Source organism: Dermochelys coriacea, chromosome 2 (assembly GCF_009764565.3).
Source record: "Dermochelys coriacea isolate rDerCor1 chromosome 2, rDerCor1.pri.v4, whole genome shotgun sequence".
Lineage (NCBI taxonomy): Eukaryota > Metazoa > Chordata > Testudines > Dermochelyidae > Dermochelys > Dermochelys coriacea.
In genome coordinates, this window is record NC_050069.1 from 124,396,666 (window position 1) to 124,420,463 (window position 23,798).

General features: G+C 35.4%; 1 protein-coding gene across 9 annotated transcripts in view; it reads right to left on the minus strand.

Moving 5' to 3' along the window:
• RELCH (RAB11 binding and LisH domain, coiled-coil and HEAT repeat containing) overlaps positions 1 to 23,798 on the minus strand; it is a 130,796-nt gene that overhangs the window by 63,790 nt on the left and 43,208 nt on the right. For 5 of the 9 annotated variants that reach the window (XR_005290941.2, XM_043508421.1, XM_038388754.2 and 2 more), the window contains 5 exons: positions 22,348 to 22,653; positions 15,161 to 15,236; positions 14,745 to 14,840; positions 14,579 to 14,602; positions 5,255 to 5,367 (listed from right to left, as the gene is read on the minus strand). Coding sequence is in view for 7 of the 9 variants with exons in the window: in XM_043508421.1 (XP_043364356.1) it covers positions 5,255 to 5,367; positions 14,579 to 14,602; positions 14,745 to 14,840; positions 15,161 to 15,236; positions 22,348 to 22,653 (615 nt within the window). In the remaining 2 variants the exon portion in view is untranslated. Of the gene's footprint in view, positions 1 to 5,254; positions 5,368 to 8,673; positions 8,699 to 14,578; positions 14,603 to 14,744; positions 14,841 to 15,160; positions 15,237 to 22,347; positions 22,654 to 23,798 lie in introns of those variants that run through there. The other 4 variants (XM_038388760.2, XM_038388756.2, XM_038388755.2 and 1 more) reach the window with 2 other exon arrangements.

Here is a 23,798-nt window from a genome sequence, read left to right on the forward strand (position 1 = left end):
ATATCAAAATCTTTAACTTGTTTACATTGTAAATGTTTTCCTACAATAAATATTTTATGCTTCCATTTTATATCGGCTTTTTAGGAAAAGAAGATATAATAGGCTGAAAGGATTATTTAGAGCACTGGTTCTCAACCACGGATCTGGGCACTGACCGGGGGCCTGCGAGCAGGCTTCAGGGGGTCCCCCAAGCAGGGCCAGCCTTAGACTTGCTGGGACCCAGAGCGGAAAGCTGAAGCCCCACTGCATGGGTCTGAGGCCCAGAGTCCTGTCATCCGGGACTGAAGTCAAAATCTGAGTAATGTAGCTTCGAAGGGACTCCCTGTGGTGTGGGCTCCAGGCAATTACCCTGTTTGCTATTCCCTAATGCCAGCCCTGCCTTTTATATGCAGAAAAAACAGTTCTTGTGGCACACATGGGCCATGGAATTTTTATAGCATGTTAAGAGGGGCCTCAGAAAGAAAAGGCTGAGAACCTATGATTTAGAGGATTCCTATTCTCAGATATACATCATCAATAATTAAGCCCCCTTACTATGTGTTAGTTTCCTAATACTGTTAGAATATCAGTGCATTAGTAAAAAAAAAAAAAAAAAAAATGTAGTACTACATAACATTTTGTGCCTTAAATGCTTGACGAACCTTGTTAATAGCAGTAATTGAATTTTCTTGAGAAGTGGTTTCATGATATATACATATACACAAACACTTTTTTTTAGGTGGATAAAATTCTCATTCACAATATGTGGACTCAATTCTTGTCAGTAGGCTGGTAAGAGTTATTATAACTTGGAAGTCTGGAATTCTATGTTTCAAGAACTTAAACATTTGCAAAGTAATTGTTTTGTCTAATTTTGAAAGTAGAGAATGTTAATATTTTACTGTTGTGATGGTATAATATGTCAGACTATGGATTAAGGCTGTTCAGGAAAACATGGAAAAACTGTTTGTAACAGAAGTATTTGTTAGTGTTTTCTGAAAATGGTCAGCTCAAATAAAGTAAATCTAAAGTTAGGAAGGTTTTATTTATTCTACTGCTTTTGACACAAAATTGGTCACATGGGCTTTTAAAAGAACGATCCTATTACTCAGTCAGAAAGGTATCTGAAATCTTCAGACGTACTGAAGTTTGTAAAAGGCTGACAAAACTGCGACCCGTTAGAGAACTTAATCAGACTATACAATCACTTTAGTTTAAAAACTTAAAGAAATCTAAATTTCTTTAGGGATTCTATCCATACACCCAGTTTACGAAAGCAAAACTATTCCTCCCCAAGCTGCAAAAATGTTATATATTTCAAGTTTTTACTGCAAAAGGTTTGATCAAGTTTTACCTCCTTCCCATGGCTCTTGATTACCAGTTGAATGGCTACACCTACATCCAAAAAGATCAATTTTAAAATATAAAGCTAGCTCATGAGGCACCATGAAAATAGGAGGATAGGAAAATTCTTCAAAAACCACTTGGGAATACCAGAGCCTCAATGCAATGTTTTCCAATGTTTGAGTTCAAGTTTAACTGTGGTTTAAAACATTGTCTCCTTTTCTAGAGATGTACATATGAAACCAAAATCCATGCAGAGTGTATATGTGCCTCCTTACCCTTTAAGAGGAGGCGTGGACAGAGACTCAAGAGACAGAACCATGGTAAGACATCTGTAAGGAGGTATTTTTGAGGTCTGAATCCAGAAGACACAAGAGGTTCAAGTCACAAGCACCTATGGATTCTCCTTAGCTAGCATTTGTGACATTCCAACTTCTACTTAATAGACACCTATCTTGCTACAACTTTGACTATTTTTGCATGAGTTGATAAGACTGGGGTTTTAACAACTTTGCAAGTAACATAATGATTACATTCATAGCTGCTCTTAATAGAATGTTACGTTCTACTAGCCACGTCAGCAGTCAAAATAAATGTGTACATTTTAACACCTTAGCATAGAATGAATATAATACCATCCCTCCAGTAAGTTTACCATTCTACTTGTGAATTTACACATTTACTCAAACAATCAAGAATACATCAATTTATGATGTTAATTATTGTCATGCCTACACATTCTTAATGCAGTTCACAATATGTCCTTAAGGTTGAAAGGCAGGGTTTCTGCTGGTTATTTCTAACTTACATACTAATCCATCACCCAGTCCTCCGAAAAGGAGGGATACACCCACATCAGAATGATTTCACAAAGGGAATGTTACGTATTAAGGAAGATGTAAGGAATGGTGGGAAAAACCTACTGTCAGAGTGAACTGGTTTTCTTCTTTAGTCTCTACTACAAACAACAGACCTTCAAAGTTAAGGAAGGGGATAAAAGGGAATTATTAAATAAGAATCAAGCTAGTCAAAACTCATCTCTAGGAGAGATGCAATAGTGATCTTCCTCAAAGAATCTTAAAATTGTGAGATATGACAAAATAGTAAGGTAGCTTGTAAGTGTCTGCAGTTGGTTCTTTCTTCAGCTTGGACAGCACAGCTGCCCCTCAATATAAAAAGAGAGTATACTGATGAAAAGTTTCACTGCAGTATCAGATTATGCAGTTGTGATAGAACTTGAATACAGCATGTCTGGACTTTGTGCTGGAGTTGTGTCAATACTAGGAAGGGTTATTTGATGTTTTTAACTCAGCTGTTCACCTGAAAACAATTCTGAGCCCTCCTAACCTTGCAACCAAGTTAGCTCAGGATCCAAAAGTCTCTTATGAAGTTGAAAATGGAGTTTTAACGCACACTTCAAAAGGGAACATAGAAATATGAACACTTTTAGCAGTTTCCTGAAACTGTCTTTGAAGTTAATATGAAAGGCACCCAAAAACAACTTTAAAATTGTCAAGAAATGGAAGTCTGAAATAGTTTCCATACAGATATTTATTAAATATTTGGTAAAACATATACACTCTTGTATATATAGCCTGACTGCTCTTAATAATAAACTAAAACAAGCTCTTTCATGTATGTACATATGATGAATACATACACTGTGGTGGCAACATGCTTATGGGCTAATGTGTTTATTATCCATGGATAGCGTGTACACAGTCAAGCATAAGTAATTAAATCCTCTGTCAATTACACTATATAGTTAGTATGTAATAAGTATAATTCACCAATGTTCAACTAGCTATTAATAGTTCAATGACAAATGGGATCACGCTATAGCATGTCAACGTCACATTTCACCTTATGTTTTTATGTAAAGAAAAAAATGGAACTAAACCTGCTGAACTAATACACCAATCCCCCGACCCCCCAAGGCACTTATGAAAGTCCATCCATTACCCATCTGAGATACTGTATACTGTAGGTCTCTACACAGTGGTTGATTCTGAGTAGCATATGAACACTATACCTTTTAGAGCAGACTGACGCCACCATTTCAAATCATTATGTCTGAATGGTTTTGACTATTTCCACTTGCATGATCCTCCTGACAAGTGGTTGTACACCGTTAAGACATGATATAAATAAAATTTGGGTAAAATGTTGACAGTGCAGTCAGTGTTGAAGAAGAAACACTTTCCTGCTTGTAGTCAGAACCTTATTTTGATTTAGGTTCATACATTTGTTAGGATTCTAGGGATGTAAAATTTGGCATTTAATTAGACAACTGAAGTTTGAACACAGAGATCAGCTAATCAGAGGAGTATTAGCAAAAAGAAAAAGGAGTACTTGTGGCACCTTAGAGACTAACAAATTTATTTGAGCATAAGCTTTCTTAGAGGAGTATTAGAATGTTTACTAACTTTACTTTTAAGATATGAACTTTGTTGGATGGTATTGCGGAAATATTTTTTCTGATATTTTCTGCTGGAAAATTGACACCTGAAATTTTCAGATATCATCCCATATTTTATAGTAAAGGGCTGAATGTGAAAGCTTAAGCAAAATATTGTTGGTTCACTTCACTTTTATTAGCTGGAAATCAGATGTCTAGTTACAGCTGTAAAGAGGCTTCCAGAAACTCAGCTTGATAAAACTGCAATATTTGGATCACAAATGACTAAAATCTTACAACAAAATTGTGCAGTTCTATATATTAAAAAAGTACAGAATAATATTAGAAACACAAATTGTATTGGGACATCCAAAACGTTTTAGCTGAGAGCACTGTATATTTTGGAGGTGAAATTCACAAGCCTGAAGATTCTGAAAAGGAACAAGGACTCACCCTTTACATAAAGGCTTTCGGAGACCCTACCCTGACATAGGTAGTAATTTCCAGGTTTTGTGGAGAGAGAAACATCTCACTATCAACTGCTCGTAGACACTAATATATATCATGTGAACAACTTATACAGCTAAAACTCCTTTGTTACATGAGAATGTTGTGATGGCAGAGAAAATATTTAAGTAAACACATAGAAAATAAATTCTTTATACCTGACTCAGGAGAAGACAGCACAAAGCAATGACAGATCAAAATGCTTTAGAATAGGTCTTCTTAATGAAAAAAAAAAAAAGGAAGAGAAATGTTCCAGACAAATGGTTATGAAAAAATCTTTCCATTATTAAAGAAGGAAACATACCAGCTAGAGTATTGTCTTTCAACCTTAAGGATAATCTTAACAAGAGAGAGTAAAAGGGAACACAAAGCAATACTTCCTGAGAACTGCTTAATAGAGAACTAAAGTTTTTTTTTTTTAAACTTACATTATATGAGATCCTAAATCATTAACACAACACATATGTAAAGCTAAAAACTACAAACAGTTTTAACATTAAGTGAAAAAGTCTTACCTGCCAAAACCAGACTTTAGACCCTACGTTTTCTGCAATTTTCTTGAAACAGCTGACATCACTGATCCCTGAAGAGCAGGAACTGCTTTCCTAACACTACTTTAGGTGTCAGTGAAGTAATTAAATGGAGAGAAACTAAGGACCTAGGGGTCTTGACAGGTAAGTGATGAGGGAACTAGTTTTAAAAGACTGGCATATCAATACATCTACACAAGTATTAGATTTATGATCTTAAGCTTATTTAAAAAAAATTTCAGTTCACCTTTTTCTTAAAGGAACTGAAATATTACACTGAAGTCTGCAGAGTGTATTCTTACATTTCAGTAACTATACATTACACATGGAAGTGCAAAACATAGAAATGGAAAGTCCCAAAGTCCACATTAGTTGTTAATACAGTGTGAACTGAATGAAAATCAATCAATAGCCGTGTAAGAGTATCCAATTTCCATTAAACCTGCTTCTTTGTCAGAAGAAAAAAGAACCCCTCGCCCCGGCCCAGCACACACACCTTTGCTCATCATCTGGTCGTTTGATCAAATTGAACAGTATGTGTAAGAGCTGATCTCTCTCTTTGGGTTCAGGATGGAGGCAGGCTGTACACAGTATGAGTGGAATCAATTCCTAAAAAAAATTGTGGGTGGAGGAAAAACCAAACAAAGTAAAAATGCTTTGGGCAAATAGTCATTAACGGCAGAAGAATGTGAAATGATGTATCTAGCCACACAATAGCAAAACAGAAGACATTTTAATTGAAATCTCTCTCTTATAAAGTGACCTGAAAATGTTAAAAAACCTAAGAAAATTATGTGCTAAATGCCTCCTTTTCATGATTTCGAGAATTCAGCACATAAAATTTAAAACCCTACCAAGATTATTAGTATTAATATTTGCAGCTCACCTCTATTAATAATTCTAGGACAGTGATGCTTCACATTAACGTTCACATTAGCCGCTCACACAATTTTGATTGTACATTTTAATCAAAGTGTCAAAGCAATACATGGCGCAAGAATTTGCACAAACAGGCCCCTATGGTATTTATATGAAGTATGGTATGCTTTTAAAAAGGGGATTTTTCAATAAAAAGGAAAAATTTGAAATTGAATTCTCTTCCCAGAGCAATAAAATTCCCACAGAAACAAACTTCTGTTTGAAAACATATCGTGAAAAACATTAAATGAAAAGGAAAAATAAGGCTGTTCACAGTAGTAAGAACCTCTTTCCTTTCCTCAAAATCTGATGATATTCATTCTCAGAGGAAACAATTTTTAAAAATATGGACTGGAAATCCCTTTCCTTGACCTCGGTCATCTTAGGCCCCCACTTGATAACAGCACAACTACCACCAAATTCAAAATGAAGGTTAGGGAGTGAAACTTCATGGTAGGGTAGACAGAGAAAGAAGGGTCTGCTGAGATAATATCGTTAAAAATGAAAAGGGTTTGCAATATGCAAGTAATTCATTTTCCCTCTTTGGTGTGCTCATTTAGCAGTTTTTAGATTAACAAGCAATGAAGAGCAAGCTAGAATAAAGAACAGAAATTAGAAGACACTGCTGCTCTAGTAACTTTGCATGGAGACTTGAGTTTCTGCTTGAATCAGACTTTTTGAATGGGAACTTTTTCTAATTCAGTAAATGATACTGATGAACTAGAAATATGATGGGAAGGATAGGATTGCAATGATACAAGCTCAATTTTCTTGATTTTTCAATTTCTCTATTGATAGTAGATTTTATTATAAAATTATGAGTATTGTACAAATTGGCCAATTCCTGACAATGGAAGAGCTATCTTTGCAGTTTGATTTTTGAGGCAGATTTAATAAAAGTGTTTTAAACTTATGCAGCTTTTCACCTGAGGATTTCAACGAGACACATATATACATTAAATACACATCTCTGAGGTAACTACAAGTAAAATTTATCCCAAATGAGCTACAGCTTGGGAAACTATAAGTAAAACAGGTTCTTATTCATTACAGACTGGAGGGGACATGGGAGTGTCTCATCTACTCTTGCAAAATCCAAAGGAGAGTGGGGATAGATAATGAGCAGGTTTGGCCAGTTTGCTATTTCCTTTACTACATGTCAGATAATGACGTGACCAGGTACTTTTTATAGCCCAAGACAGTAATGTGTGCACTTCGTTAAAGTTACCTTTTATTTAATTAGCTATTGCGCTATACCCTTCGTAACTTTCTTCCTTCAAAGATTCATTCCCTTCTAGAACTCTGAATGCTAGATTTTATTTTATATACGAAAGATTCTGGGATTTTGCCACATTTAAAAATCTGATAGTCTTTTTTTTTTTAAAGGGTTCATTGTATATATTTGTTTTGTACTGCACAAAGGAAAAATAAGCATCTGATTTCTTGATGCAGTGGATTCTAAAATTGTATTACAAAAAACAAAAAGATTTTACCATGATGGCTGTCATATTCCCCTTTCTTCAAAAAGTGTTAGCTTGTATTAATAAAATCATAGAATATCAGGGTTGGAAGGGACCTCAGGATGTCATCTAGTCCAACCCCCTGCTCAAAGCAGGACCAATCCCCAACTAAATCATCCGAGACAGGGCTTTGTCAAGCCTGACCTTAAAAACCTCTAAGGAAGGAGATTCCATCACCTCCCTAAGTAATCCATTCCAGTGCTTTACCACCCTCCTAGTGAAAAATGTTTTTCCTAATATCCAACCTAAACCTCCCCCACTGCAACTTGAGACCATTACTCTTGTTCTGTCATCTGCTACCACTGAGAACACTCTAGATTCATCCTCTTTGGAACCCCCTTTCAGATAGTTGGAAACAGCTATCAAATCCCCCCTCATTCTTCTCTTCTGCAGACTAAATAATCCCAGTCCCCTCAGCTTCTCCTCATAAGTCATGTGCTCCTGCCCCCTAATCATTTTTGTTGCCCTCCACTGTATTCTTTCCAATTTTTCCACATCCTTCTTGAGTGTGGGGCCCAAAACTAGACACAGTACTCCAGATGAGGCCTCACCAATGCTGAATAGAGGGGAATGATCACATCCCTCAATCTACTGGCAATGCTCCTACTTATACAGCCCAAAATGCTGTTAGCCTTCTTGGCAACAAGGGCACACTGTTGACTCATATCCAGCTTCTTGTCCACTGTAACCCCTAAGTCCTTTTCTGCAGAACTGCTGCCTAGCTACTCGGTCCCTAGTCTGTAGCAGTGCATGGGATTCTTCTGTCCTAAGTGCAGGACTCTGCACTTGTCCTTGTTGAACCTAATCAGATTTCTTTTGGCCCAATCCTCTAATTTGTCTAGGTCCCTCTCTGTCCTATGCCTACTCTCCAGCAAATCTACCACTATCCAGAAATTTGAGAGCTCTTCAAGACAATAAAATTTGATCAGATTTTGTAGTATGTAGGATACAATTTCCCTACAATGAGTACTGTGTATTGGAAAGACCTTTATATATTAAAAAAAAATATCCTGGTCTCATTTTCCTGCAGTCTGCCATATGCCAATGTTATCTTGATTTTCTGCCCATTAATTCTTCAGCTTTCCTTCATCTGTGTAGAAGAATATTTAGTTTTATTTAAAAACTATTGAGAAAGAAGGAATAGGGTTTTTAGCATGCTGGATCTTTTACTGTTATGATGGTCTTTTGGATAGATGAAGATCTGTGGAGTTTCCACTCTTCTGGCTGATCTAAAGTTGCAGTTTGATTTTTGGAGGAAAAAAATCTGGAGAAAAATCTCTGTCTAAAGTGTCCTTTAAAAAAAATTTTTTTTTTCAATTAACTGAAAAATTTGATAAAAATGATAATTTATAAACTCAATGGGTATCACAGGATAAAACCATTAATATACACCTAGATATTAACTTTATTTTGTATGGAAGACTAATGAGGAACCTAAAACCATTGACATGGGGCAGATACAAGGCTAATGCTTTACCTTGCAGAAAGCTGGTTATTATAGCAGATGGAATTAGTTGTGTTTCCTTGTCCATTGGTCACATTCTTTCGTGCATACTATGGGAGAATCGAGCGTTGTCTGCATCGTTGCATCAGTGCTTCTATACTTCCTTCTATTAAGGGGAGTGGAGAAACAGTGAGAAATCTTCTTGAGTAGTGGTGTCCTATCGTGTTTTCCCGTATAATTAATGAAGGGAGACGAGTGGAAGGGTACAAGTGGAGCTAAGAGGTGATTTCTTGTGGCCGACGTGAGGAGTTAAATAGTTGCTGCATGTGGATAGCACAGGACAAGTGAAGTCTCTCAAAATCTTGAAAAATAGCTGATCCTTCTTCAGTCAATCAGAAAAGAGAAGGGAGAAAACAGTTGTACAGGAGTGGTTATCCTATAGGCAGAAATTTCTTTCTATTACTAGCTCTTACGTTTTGGATGGATATTTATTCAGTAAAGACCATAAACATCTAAGATTTTTGATTTGCAACAATGGCACAGTAAATGTTTTAGAAAATGTTATGTTTTCCAAGCAGGAAACACACAAAGCCAAGTTCCCAGGCTACTAATTTCAACAAAAAATGTTAGAGAAAGTTGTTTAGCACTATGGAGACTATATATAGTGCCTAGCAGTCAAGGAGAGGGACTTCCAGTGTTATTAAAAATAATCTTTTGTCTTCCTCAGGAAGAAATACCACTTGTGTTGAAAAGATAAAATGCAAGAAGATAGTGATTTTCAAAGATTTTTCTTATTTCTTCATCTGCTTTATACTTGGGGTCCTCAATGCCCCTGTTCAGCCCTGATAGTGCAGAAAGGAGGGACTTATCTCTGGCTAAAGAGGACTGGATTAAACTTTTATTGATGACAGTCAACACTACCAGAAGAGGTGGTTTTCAGAAGTGAGACACTTCTCCCTTTAGATTGCTGAGCACACTGTCACTGCCCAATTCCCCACACAGGTGACATGATGAATGCGACTGGAAATGTAAAATCACATGTCAGAGGCCTGGTCTTCAATGCTAAGAAAAGGTGTGTTTTTACCAGAGGATAACTTATGCGTATGAGCTATTCCAAAGTAAAAAACACAGTGAAGTCATTAGTTTTATCACAAAGTAAACTGTGAGGTCAATGCGATAGTCCCACCAGTGATTGACCTTGCCTAGTTTACCTCATGGTAAAACTAACGTGCTTTGTCTTCAGTGTTTTTACCTCAGGATAGGATGGGAACCATATTTTTTAGATTTCTCTACTCATATATGTTTATATTCTCAAATGATGTTGTATGCAACTTTTTTGCTGAAACTCCTCCAAAAAGGGGGTAGAGGAAATAAAACGTGCTTGATTGTAATAACCAATAATTGCAGTATATGCGACACTACTGCTATCCTCATGCTAGTGTTTCACATATATTTCTATCTCTACACTTTTGTAGTAGTTTTTTGATTAATGCCACAATTTAATCACGCATTCAACATGGGGGGAGATATGTTAAAATATTACATTCCTAATTATGGCTCGTGGGCTGGTAACACGATCCACTAATCCACATGAAATCTGTCAGGGATGCCACTAGGAGGTTTGCATAAGTTAAAGAGTGAGTGGGGGGAAAAACTGATATAGGATACTTATGACCACTTATTTACATCCTTTATGTGTCATTTATGCATACAGCTGTGGTAACTAAGCGAACAAAATTCAACTTTGCTCAGATTTATTTATGAATATATACATTTCAAAAAGAAAAGATAACGCCATTAAAGGAACAAGTTTCAGAGCTAACATGACATTGAAATGAACTGAGATGCTTCATACCTCTCAAAGCTATTTCGGTCTAAGACAGTTATATTTGGTCATATTTACAGGGTGATATTAGGGAATGAGGGAGGCAAGTACATTAAGCAGAGAAGAACCAGTCTACAGGCTGGGAGTTTGACAACCTGGTACTATACTGAAACAAACTCAAATACGTTACATAAATATCAATACATGTATTTCCAGATACATATAATTAAGTCAGCATCTGGACACATTTGACTATTTTCTGTTATTTAAACTACTCCAAAATTTTAATTTCAGGATTTGGGAACCCAAAGTTAGGCACCCACAGCTATATTTATGAATCAAAATAAGTAGCCAGATTGTCAGGTTAGTGTATTGTATCTGAAAATCTAGCCACTTATTTAGATGCTTAGATTTTTATACTACATTTTGAAAGTTTTAAAGCAATGCCAATATTTTAATCAGACTTCCAAAACACAGAGATTATCCTGAAAAAGATATCAACAAGATCTCAGCCCATATGAGTTTTGTTTTTGGAATTACGTGCCTGAAAAAGGCTGAGAATGAAAAAGTGTCTCAACACATCTGTAAATCGCAGTTTCTACATCTTCATGCAAATCTTTTTAAAATATACAGTATATTTTATGTTATTTTCCCAGATTGTCAAGACTGGCACCCCTTCTACATTGATTGTTGTGTAAGATCTTAGCATTGCATTTCTTCCCCATTTTCATAAAGAAAAAATAATTAGCAACACCAGAGTTGTATTCTTCAGAAATCATCTTCACACAAGACAGCAACATGCTGTAAGAAAATGTGAGAAGATTCAATAAATCATCGACTGCACTGTCTGTATAGCTGTTTTTGCTGCCCTCTGTAGGTAAAATGGAACCTTGTTTGAAGAGAATGATTTAAAAAAGTTGGGCACAGAGGTTTGGTAATTTGAATTAAAAATGTTTGTTTTTAAGAGATAAGGGTAAAAAAGTCAGTGATGAGTCTTCTGTTTTCTTTGAAAGGTAATGAGCTGTATCCTTCTCCCTCAATTCTGTACAAATTTTATGTACACAGACTTACAGACCACCAAAATCTTTGAAGTTAACCTACAGTTAATAAAACAATGCAATCTGCTAATTTAAAGGTATGAAGGTTCAAGTACAGCTTATTCATTTTTAATTAAAAAGAAGAGCAGTAAGATCCTGATGTTACAGCCAGAGGGCTTTCTCCTGTCTGCACTCTGCTCAGAGAACTCCCACTGCAGTCAATGGGAGAGCATACACACAGCAATGTCATGATCAGTGCCACAGTTCAACACAGGGAACTATTTATATTTATGTCTTGTAAAGGGTGAGAAAAATTTTGAGTTTTGACTACATCTGCATTAAGTACTTTCTTACTCAAGAGTTTAAAGAGATATCGCTGTTCCCTAGTTATGATTTAGTCAAAGAAATCTCATTTTGTGGTATTACTGCTAGCCAAATATCAATGCAGTTGAACAGCTGCTAACCATCTTAAATATTTCATTAAAATTAATAAAGCCAATCCAAGAAATATCTCCAAGCACAGATTATTTCAGGCCCAGTTCCTGCCCTATGCCTGCTCAGAGGTCCTTGCAGAATGAAATCTTGACATCCTAAACATTACATCTCAGCCTAATCAGCATCTGGCTAACAATACTTTGTGTCTGAGTGCAATGCAAGACTAGTGTATTTTCAAGCAATTACCTGTATTTGAAATTTATCTGGAAATCCGCAATTGAAAAAAATATGAATAGCAATTTGCAAACTATCAAAATGGAAAGTTTCATTCATTTGAATAAAGAAAAGGAGTACTTGTGGCACCTTAGAGACTAACAAATTTATTAGAGCATAAGATTTCGTGAGCTACAGCTCACTTCATCGGATGTAGCTCACGAAAGCTTATGCTCTAATAAATTTGTTAGTCTCTAAGGTGTCACAAGTACTCCTTTTCTTTTTGCGAATACAGACTAACACGGCTGCTAGTCTGAAACCTATTCATTTGAATGATTTTCAAGTATTTTATCAGTTTTTAAACTTCTGTTTTTATTATCTAGTTGAGCTCATCTTTTAAAAAACGATTTAAAACATAAATTTTGATGTCAGCTACCAACCCAGAATGCTCAAGACTCCCTTAATTTTCCCCTTCCTCTTTATCTTCCTTGCCACAAGAGCCTAAATCAGAGCTACCAAAGCAGCACAGATAATTTTCTGAAACTATCAATATTACTTCATATCTTAAATCATTAGGTAACTGCTAAGTGATTGCCCAGCAAGCAACTGTTGCTACTCTTAGGCATTTCTAACCCAAGCTGATGGAATAAAATCAAGACCTCATTTTACTACAAAGATTAAGTGGGCTGCTTAAAGGTATGCCTTGAAATGACTTCTAAAGTTTTGCTAAACTTGAATGCGTACCTAAACATTGCCAAATTAGCCAACAAGAACTCAATTTTTGCAAAACAGAATAAAGTACTAATTTTCAATTTGATATTTTGGGCCTTCAGTAGATACCAGGAAGCATAAGACACTAAAAATGCCAAAATTAATATTACTGTATACTTTAAACATGGTTTTGGTTATAACAAACTCATTGTCAAACATTCATAAATTTTATTCGTAAATCTTTTTAAATGGTCAATTTTTTTTTTTGGACAGGGACAATATCCATCTTTGCTTGCAAAGTGTGTAGTACAACAGGACCCTGATTCCACTTAGGGCCTCTGGCCACGACTATAATATTAATATTCATAAAACAATTGATGTTAATCTATATTAATCTTTCCTCTAGATTCCAATCCTAGCTCAGAGAATGCTGCACTGAAGAAACTATTGTCTTAATACCTATTACAGCAAAACTTTTAATGAAATATACAGCATAAACTCTCCATGCAATATAGTTACAGTTTTCTACCATATTGAAACAGAAGCACTCTGAAGTGATTTTTCTTAATGCAAGAATACATTTAATGATTTATTCCTTTAGATTTTGCAAGAATAAAGTAGGTAGGAAATAGGCTAAACAGGTCAGAAAAATATTAACGCATTACACCGCTTATGCTACAAGCTGTGAAAAGAAGCTGGAGTACCTGCCAAGCAGAACTGCAAATATCAGAAATTAAGCACTGATCCTGGCACATTCCAAAGACTGATTTTGCAATGCTATTTTAACAGAAGCATCATTATACATAATATTCAATAAAAAGACTTTCCTGGCATAATTTTTCTGAAACTTTCAGATGCCATGCATCTTGGTATTGCACTGTATCAATCACAGAAAACTACTCAATTTACAGAAATGTATGTCGTTCAAGGATCAGTACAAATTTCTTGATTTAAGGATTTTTCGATAAAGCTTTATATGGGTTTAAGCCAAATGCATTGCTATAAACCTACCATACTGTAGGTCCCATAGATAAGGACTAAAACTGAATGTCATTATTGGAATAGTGAACATTCTCCCTCATATTTTAAAAGAGACCAAACCTTACCTCCAAGTATTAAAAAATTAAACTGACCGTCTATTGCTTGACTTTTTTGTAGTTATGATTATGTGTAACATTTACAATGAAGTCATAATGCAAACATCCACATCAGGGTTATATATCCTCCTTTACTCTATTTGAGTTTGCCACAGTATCCATGAATATGTAGAACCTCAAGTCTATTTATAGTCAAGATTAATAAGACATCTTCATTTAATTTTAAATTATTATTACAAATTTAAACAAACACAGTGTATGGAAGATTAGTTTAATCTTGAAAAAGATTGAACAGTAATTTCTTCCACATGAAGTTAAATTGTTGAATAATAAATTGAAATGTTTATTCTATTAAAATATTTAATGTTCCAAATGAACTTGAGTTAATCCTTGCTATCTTTTGATAGACAAAGTAATCCCATACTGTAATATCAGTAGACTTGAATCGCAACTGCTTCAAAAAGAATACTCATTAATAATAGGCCTATCTAATATAAAACATCAAAGTTAGTGACAAACAGATGGACCTACAGTAACAGTTAAGTCTTGCAGAATGCTCATGGGTGTCTTAAGCATAAAAGGAAATATTATGAAACACCATGCAGTTTTACTGAACTCACCTGACAGAGATGTGAAACCATTCTCTAGGAGCAGAGATGGATGCACAAAAGTAAGAATATGATTGCAAGTAACAGACTTTAAAAAAATAAAAACACTACAACTTCAAAATGAACAAAATGGCAACAGGGTGAAAATAATAAATAGAATACATTTTTGGATTCTCACCTCTCGTTTTGCAAGCAGCACATTAGGAACAATGTGTGGCAGGCAACGTCCCAGCATTAACATCACACTTTTTTCACTATCTGCAATCCGAGACACCTAAAATCCAATTATTTTTATGAGACGCAGCGACTGAAATGCAACCTTTTTCATTTATTAAAACATTTTTCAGCAGAGACTAAACTTTCCAAGAACGATAAAAAATAATCACTAGTAATTGAACATAAATACACTTCAAAATTAGAATCTATTTAAATCTCACCAAATCATAAGCCTTGTTTCTTATCTTGAGCAGAGGATTATTGTGAAATTTATATGTATATGAAGTCTTGTGAAAAGCTAGAGGTATTGGTTGGTTAATGATAGTCAGTCAGTGAAGATTAAAAAAGGGTATTCTTTTTACGATAAGGGAAATATACCTCTGATCCCAAACGACTCTCTGCTGACATCCGACAGAAAGATAAAAGTGCTTGATGGAAAGCTGGTGACAACTTCCTGAAATAATTTTGTTAGGAGAAAAGAAAAGAAAAGATCAGAGTTGACATTGATGGAATCCTAGTTATTCATTCAGTTTTAGTTGTCACTATATATATAGTGACATCTGAAAAGCATGTTTTCTGTGTTGCATATGGGCAACTTCAACTTGTTTGAAGTCATATTTGAGCTAGATTTTAACATCAGCAAACCCCTAGTTTTTGTTTTTTTGTTTAAACTAAGTGCCATTTTGGATTGGATTAAAAATGCAATTTTTCTGATTCACAAGTTATTCCCACAGGGCTCACAATCTTGAAGATCGAAAATGATGATGTTGTACAGACAAAAATATGATTCAAAGAGTGAAGAAAATGAAGTTATGTTAACTCCAGCAGCGCTAGAAAAAAATACAATCTTTGCAAACTGCCAAATGGCAAGGGAAAAATACTATTTCTGCCTCAGTTAATTTTCTTGTGCATATTCCTATCCAATAAGTCTCAGAGATATTTTCCATCTTATTGTACAAATAATGCGAACACCAGAGAACTCAATTGCAACCCTTGGCACTAAACTCAAGTAATCTGGAAAAGCCAGCCAGAATTTCCAAGCCAGCCAGTAAATTTCCTACGAATCCTGTGCTAAAAGCAACTTTTAAAGGGAAGAATTTAAAATGAACAATATTTTCCCCTAGATCATGAAGATAAGATATGCCACAAATTGTCAACAAAAGAAATATCCCATCCTGTATAAAAACTTAAAATTGATGGATATTAATCAATTTTAGAGAACAGAAATCTGATAAACATACATTTATTTAAGCATATATTTGTCCAATAATCCTGAAGTCAACAATATGTGATTATACTGGAAGGAAAAGACACATTTCTGTACTATAAGGCCGAGGATAAGCGGGGCACTAAAGAGTGCTCCTGTTTTCAGCCAAATGCACTGCAAGTGTAACTTGTACATCAGAGAAGCATGAACACAGGATTAAGTTGTTGCCATCAAGGTTTCTTTGTAAGAAGCCTATATTTTCTTGGGTCTAGTGGTTATCTGGCAGAGAGTACTCGGGCCTTACAGCTGAACTTCATCTTGCTTTGAATTATCCTGAGATTTAGCATTTTGGCAAACTAGTTTATGTCTACCTAAGCACTTTTCACCTGAATAGAATATAAAGAGAAATAAGATCTTATATTTGCTAATCTACTCTAAATGCTCACCCCTACATTCAGTTTGAGCTATGTCTCAAATTATACATCTTCCACCCCATGTTTTTTTGTATTAACAATTTATTGGTTCAGCAGATTGCTTTTTCTTATGAAAACTATAACTGTTTGGTGGATAACTCACCAAATTTAGGTTTCAGAGTAGCAGCCGTGTTAGTCTGTATTCGCAAAAAGAAAAGGAGTACTTGTGGCACCTTAGAGACTAACAAATTTATTAGAGCATAAGCTTTCGTGAGCTACAGCTCACTTCATCGGATGCATTTGGTGGAAAAAACAGAGGGGAGACTGATATACACACACAGAGAACATGAAACAATGGGTTTATCATACACACTGTAAGGAGAGTGATCACTTAAGGTAAGCCATCACCAGCAGCCGCGGGGGGAAGGAGGAAAACCTTTCACGGTGACAAGCAGGGTATTCTGGCTCTGTCAATCTGTTTCTTCACTTCAGCAGGTGGGTTGGTTACCTTGCTTGTCACCATGAAAGGTTTTCCTCCCCCCCCCCCCCGCTGCTGGTGATGGCTTATCTTAAGTGATCACTCTCCTTACAGTGTGTATGATAAACCCATTGTTTCATGTTCTCTGTGCGTGTATATCAATCTCCCCTCTGTTTTTTCCACCAAATGCATCCGATGAAGTGAGCTGTAGCTCACGAAAGCTTATGCTCTAATAAATTTGTTAGTCTCTAAGGTGCCACAAGTACTCCTTCACCAAATTTAGAAATTCTTCTGTAATTAAAATGATTGCAATTTGGTAGGCATCTTCAAAAGACAAGAAGCACTGAGAACGACCATGCATATTTGGTTTGCTGTACACAGTTTAGGATTTAGCATGGGCATAGGGACTAGATGTGGGTTTAGAGAAACTGCTTTACAAGGTTTTATGCTATAGGGCTGAGAAAAGAAAACCTGCCCCACTTGCTCCCATCACTCTTGATCAAGCTGAAGCTTGTACTTTGAGTTTGCTTAAGTGAGACTATCCTGAAGAAACACCAGGATCTGTAAAATCTTAGAATGAGCTTTATCTTGCACAGACATTTTAATATAATACATACTGTGGCATACGTGACTTTACTACAATTTTCCTTGATACTAGAAGAGCTTTCAGTCTTTTTTTCCAATAATTTATTAGTTTTAGTCAGTCATAGGGGACATCCTATGGGAACAGGATGCAGGCTTAAGCTTTTGGTCAGGAAATTTCTCATTAGATAAGTGGGAGAATGAGGTTTTGATAAAAGATCTAGGTCTAGGAGCTATAGCCTTCTTGGCCAATGAGGGAATAAAACTGACGCCGTATCACTGACCTTTTTTTAGCATTGTTTGGAATTATGAATCTATGAAACTAAAAAATAATAAGGGGACTTCTTAGACTTGACTTGCTCTTCTGAACTTTCTCTGATCGGAGAATGATTAAGAAAATGTCAAATAGCTACCACCATCCATTAGGACTGCCATGAGAATTAAGACGACATATGAACACCTTTTGAGAAACCATGAACCCAAAAAGTAGAGCTTTGTAATTATAAAGTATTCCCATTGATTTATCTTCTTTGATATTTCCTGATCTGGAATGTGAGTATTTACTTTCCTGAAGTCTAGGGACACTGGAAGTGTCCTTGTATTGCTTGCATCATTTTAAAAAACCTGTTAAGTATTTCACAGATTGTTTAATTATACAGTCCATCAGAATACCTGACAGAATGTAAGGATTGACAATCATCCTTGGTTTACAGCACCACAGAGTATATAAGATATTTAGATAACCATAACACATTGTCAATTACATTTAAAAAAAGGGGTAGTGGACTTCAAGAACTTAAGGATTTTTTTTAATTAGCAACTGAAATTCCTTCCAAAATCAATACAGTTAGCAATTTCCACACACTATCAGTGAAAGACGGGATCAGGAGAATAATATCTAATTCTTCTGATCTGACAATTGCTTAGTTAGGAGAAGTAGATTTCAAACTAATTTAGACTAATTGTTAGAACAGATCCAGCCACCACTGTATGACGGAATTCTCAGAACACTGAATAGCAATCTATTGTAAACAATAAAACTATTCCTTTAACAGTAGGCAATGACTATTCCTTTAACTTCATCTACGTAAAGATAAATTACTAAATAACAGGATTTGAAGCTAGCATGTTTTCAACGTATCCTAGCTTTTGGCAAACCTATATTTAACCTTTAGGGTTAATACTCTGGATAATTACTGTTTAAACTCAACATTTATAAAACTGCTCATTTAAATCTAATTCCATAAGATATTTTTAACACCTTTAAAAGACTGACTGATGTTCAGCTGAAATTGCCAGCCAACTTTATTTTAAAAACTGTCCATTCTGCTTTTGCCAAGAGAGGATTAAATATTATCTTTAAGTATAAATTATTCTGTTGAGTGCAAAATCAAGTTTGATTTTTGGGCCTATTCCTGCAATAGGCTCTGCTCAGGAAGACCACTGAAGTCAGTAGGACTCTATGTGGATTCAGGGCTCTGCCTGACTAAAGTTCTTTAGAACCACGGCCTAAATTAGGACTACAGACCATCTCTATCCATCTGTATTTATTCAGATTGAAAGATGACAGACTAAGGAAGCTAATGTTCTTCTAAAGCTGGAGCAGGTATTCTAGTTTCTAGCTTTAAAGTTAATTTGTTACCCTTACCATTGCTAGTGATTTACTTTTGTTCCTTAGAAAGGAAAATATGCCTTCAGGTTTAAGTTTTCCATTGGATGCACATAAGTGTATTCCGAATTGAACTCCACATTCAAAACTTTATTTAAAATAATGCATGTTTGTATCTAAAAATCTAGCATTAAAAGGCATTTTAATTTCTGCAAGTTAAGATTATTCTTACTAGAACTTTATAGTAATTTATTAGTCTTACATTTTGAAGAATTACAATTCCAATAGATTGGATATTCAAGAAAAATACTAGAGGCTAGTCAATATATGAAGCAGCAATTTTTCAAAAAATAGAAGTTATTTCCATTTTACAGGATTCACAATGAATTTGTTTTTTGCAAGAAAATGTGAAGTGTTTAAAAAAAGTGAGTTCTGCCCCTTTTTGTTTTCATTTTTGGTAAACTGCAATAAGACAATGTCCAGAGATCCCCACCTACATTTTCATTTCTCTTTCTTCACTCCAACTTTTCAGAATGTTGACAACGTTTGAGAAGTTAGAGTGGGAAAACTACAGATTAATTTCCCCAGCAGCTAGTAACTTCTCAACAGCTGAGGAAGTTTTTGCGGAAAAAACTTCCCAGCCATATTCACTCTCAGAAAAAAAGGGAAAAAAACACCTAGAAAATTTCTACTGCATTCTGTGGCAAGAGGAAAAAAAGTAGAGAACAAAAACAGAATTCCAAAAGTGTTCTTTTTCAAACGAAAACATCAGTTTTGAAATTTTCCATTAAATAGACAGAAACAACTGAAAACAGTTTCCCCTGAAAAAAATTGGCTTTCAGCATTTTTCAGTATGAAAATGCTTTGGTTGGAAAATTTTGAGCTGAAATAACTCATAAGGCAATCTTACTCAGAGCTGTTTCTGTATGAAAACAATAACTTTAGAAGTTGTACAAACTCCTTTACTAAGCATTTTTGGACTACAATATTCTTATTGGTCGTATGCATGTTTCTTTCTTTCTTTCTCCCAACCACTACAATGCTCAAAAATATCAGTGTGATAAGGATACTTTTTCTGAGATGACTATGAGATTGAAGATCTTGGTCAAAGAAACTAGGACTATAGCTCAGAAAAGTTGCCTCAGGAAACTTTAAAAGTTAGCTTTCCACTAGCTGTCTTCCAGTCATCTGGCAGAGAGGCATTTAAAAGACAGGTTACATATCACAGTTAATAGTTCTGTAATTTTTTATCTCAGTTCCTTCAGGACTCTTGGATGAATACCATCTAGTCCTGGTGGTTTACTACTATTTAAATTTATCAATCTGTTCCAAAACCTCCTTTACAACACCTCAATCTGGCACAGTTCCTTAGATGTCAGCTAAAAAGAATGACTCAGGTGTAGCAATTTCCCCTACATCCTCTGCAGTGAAGACCGATGCAAAGAATTAATTTAGCTTTTCTACAATGACCTTGCCTTGCCAACCTGACTATATGGCAGACTTCCTGCTTCTGATGTTCTTACAATTTTTGTTGTTGTTAGTTTGTGTGTCTTTTACTAGTTGCTCTTCTAATTCTTTTTGGCCTGCCTAAGTATACTTTTATACTCTACTTGCCAAAATTTATGCTCCTTTCAATTTTCCTCACTAAGATCTGACTTTCAATTTTTAAAGCCTCAAACAGCTTCTTTTACTCTGTTTACCCACTGGGGTATTTTCCTGGTTCTCTATTTTTTTTTTTTGGTTTGGTTTTGGGTATGCATACAGCTTGAGCCTCTTTTAAAAGTTTCCATGCAGCTTGCAGGCATTTCACTCTTGATTGTTCCCTTTTAAATTTCCATTTAACTAGCCTCCTCATTTTTGTGTAGTTTCCCCTTTGGAAATTAAATACTACTATGGTGGATTTCTTTGACATTTCATTCCCTACAAAAAAGTTAAATTTAATCACATTATGTTCACTATTACTGAGCAGTTCAAATATTTTCACTTCTTGGACCAGATCCTATGCTCCATTTAGGATTAAAATCAAGAATTTCCTCTCTCCTTCTGAGTTCCAGGACTAGCTGTTCCAATAAGCAATCATTAGAAATTTTATCTAGTGGCTAGAAATTTATCTCTGCATCTCACTCCTGAAGTAATGTACCCAGTCAATATAGGGATAGTTGAAATCCCCCCGTTACTACTGATTTTTCTGTTTTTGTAGCTGCTCTAATGTCCCTGAGCATTTCATAATCACCATCCCCACTCTGGTCAAGTGGTCAGTAGTATATTCCTACTGCTATGCTCTTATTCAAACACGGAATTTCTATCCATGGAGATTCTATGATACAATTTGACTAATTTAAGATTTTTACAGTACTTGACTCTATGCTTTCTTTCACATATAGTGCCGTCTCCGACCAGCATGATCTACTCTGTCATTCGTATATATTTTGTACCCGGCTATTACAGTGTCTTATTGGTTATCATTGTTCCACCAAGTTTTTGTGATGCATATTATATCAATAGCCTAATTTGATATCAGATGGTCATGAATAAGCCAGACTGGAACCAGGTTTTATCCATTACCAGCTGACACAATGTGTCTGTGTATATGCTGACTGTAAAGTCTTATTTAATCTCACATAAGTGAATAGTGCTTTAAGGTTGCATTTTAATACTACGTTTCTAGTGATAAGACCCAAGCCTCAAATCTCCAACAGCTGAATGTCACCGGACTTTTAGGGACATCCTTCCTAAAAGGATAAGACAGTAAAATGCATATATTTCTGACATTTAAATTGTAATTATATAGTTAACATCTTTAGTTATATTAGTACGCATTTTTCTAAACAATGCCTAAATACCAAACTCCTCCATCTCCCTGGAGGAAGAACAGAATAGTTTTTATAAAGAGATGGAACATAGGGAAAAAATAGTAACATCCCCTTCCCCTCATTCATTGTTTTGATATCAGTGTTTTCTCCCTACAATTCTGAACTTAGGAGTGGACAGAAGTAAAGAAAATATATTCTTAATATTTAGTTTTAAAATTGAAAATGTGTAATTTAACATCTTTAACAAATGTACTCAATGAACTCACACCCTTCCCAAAATACAAAAAAATTTAGAGAAATTTGTAAAAGCCATCTATTATACTTAAATGAAGGGAATAAAGATTGGAAATTAGGAAGCAAGTGGTAAAAAAGAACTAAGAACTCTGTAGCACTGTGCTTTTAGAAAAAAAAATCTTCCTACTGTGAAAAAAAAGCATTTCAATTTAAAACTTTTATCACTAACCTATTAGGTTTATCAAAGTGTATTGCAGCTTTATTTGATAGAGCACAAGAGGGCAATTTCTCTCTCTCTTTGCTAGGGAGAGAATTTAGTGTATCATCTTTAGGTGTCTTTGAATCTGCTTCGGCTGATATGAAAAGGCTTATTTCCTCAGTTTTTCCATGTTTACTGCCATTGTCTGAACTCTTGATATCTAAGTAACGTCCATTATCCTCTGGAACTGAGAGAGGCACTTGGTCTAAAGAGGAGTGGACTAAGTCACAAACCACTGGAACAGCAAAGTTTTCATTCTTGAGAAAGTCTATTTCACTAAAAAAAGAAAAACAAAAGTTACATTGTTTGCAGCTTTTCAAAAGAAGATCTGAATCAGGCAACTGAAATATGAAAATATTGTGGTGTAAATGAACATGCTACGTCAATTCTTTTTTACAACTTCAATAATGTCTCATCTTGTATCGTACGAGATGTGTCGGTGAACACTCTGACATAGTAAGCTCTGCTCCTTTCACAGGGTACATCTACTGCAGAGAAAAACAGACACCACCACCCAAGTTTCAGAGCCTAGACCAACTGACTCAGGCTTGTGCTACAGGGCCCAAATACCAGTGCAGATGTTCCCGCTTGGGCTAGGGAAATGCGTCCCCCTGGTGAGGGGAATGTGTCTCAGAGTCGGGGTCCAGCCTGAGTGAGAATGTCTACACTGCTATTTTTAGTCACAAGCCTGAGTCAGCTGACGTGGCCTCTGAGACTCACTGCCACAGTGGTGGTGGGCTTTTTTGCAGTGTACGTGTACCCTTTTTTGGTAAAGAAAAATGAAGAGGTGTTGCCAGAAAGATCTTAAAGATGAAAGGGTAGAAAGATTCAGCTTTCTATGTTTTGGGCTGAACCCAAAGAATTCAACAAACACAAAGTGTCAAGAAGCAAAAGTCTGTATGGAGTTAATATTTAAGATGTTTTGCCTCCAAATTAATTTTCAGAGCTCAATATTTAATATACTTTCACCTGCCCTGAAATGGTAACTATACACTTTGACAAAATGCCTGAGAGGTTATCACTTTTTGTATATATAGATACATACTCTGAAGAAATCTTATTGTGTAACTTAAGGGATACTTAAAAGCTGGTGCAAGACTAATACTTTGGTTTTATTTATTTCAAAAGGAGAAAGTTGTTAAAATGAACATCCCCTCAGCAGTGTTCACAATACTTATATTGCAGCACTTGAGAACCAAGAGAAATTGATGACAGAAGTGAAACAGATTTCTACAGCTTTTCATTTTCCATGCAGAGAGAAATGCAAACACAAACAGTTCAACAGTGAAGAACAAAAAGTATTTAAGTTCATTTTAGCTTTACCGTTTAAACATATTTAAATTAAGGATGTAAAATATTAACCGATAAGCATCAGTATTACTGGTAATGTATTCAGTTAATGTTTAAATGTCTAATGTATG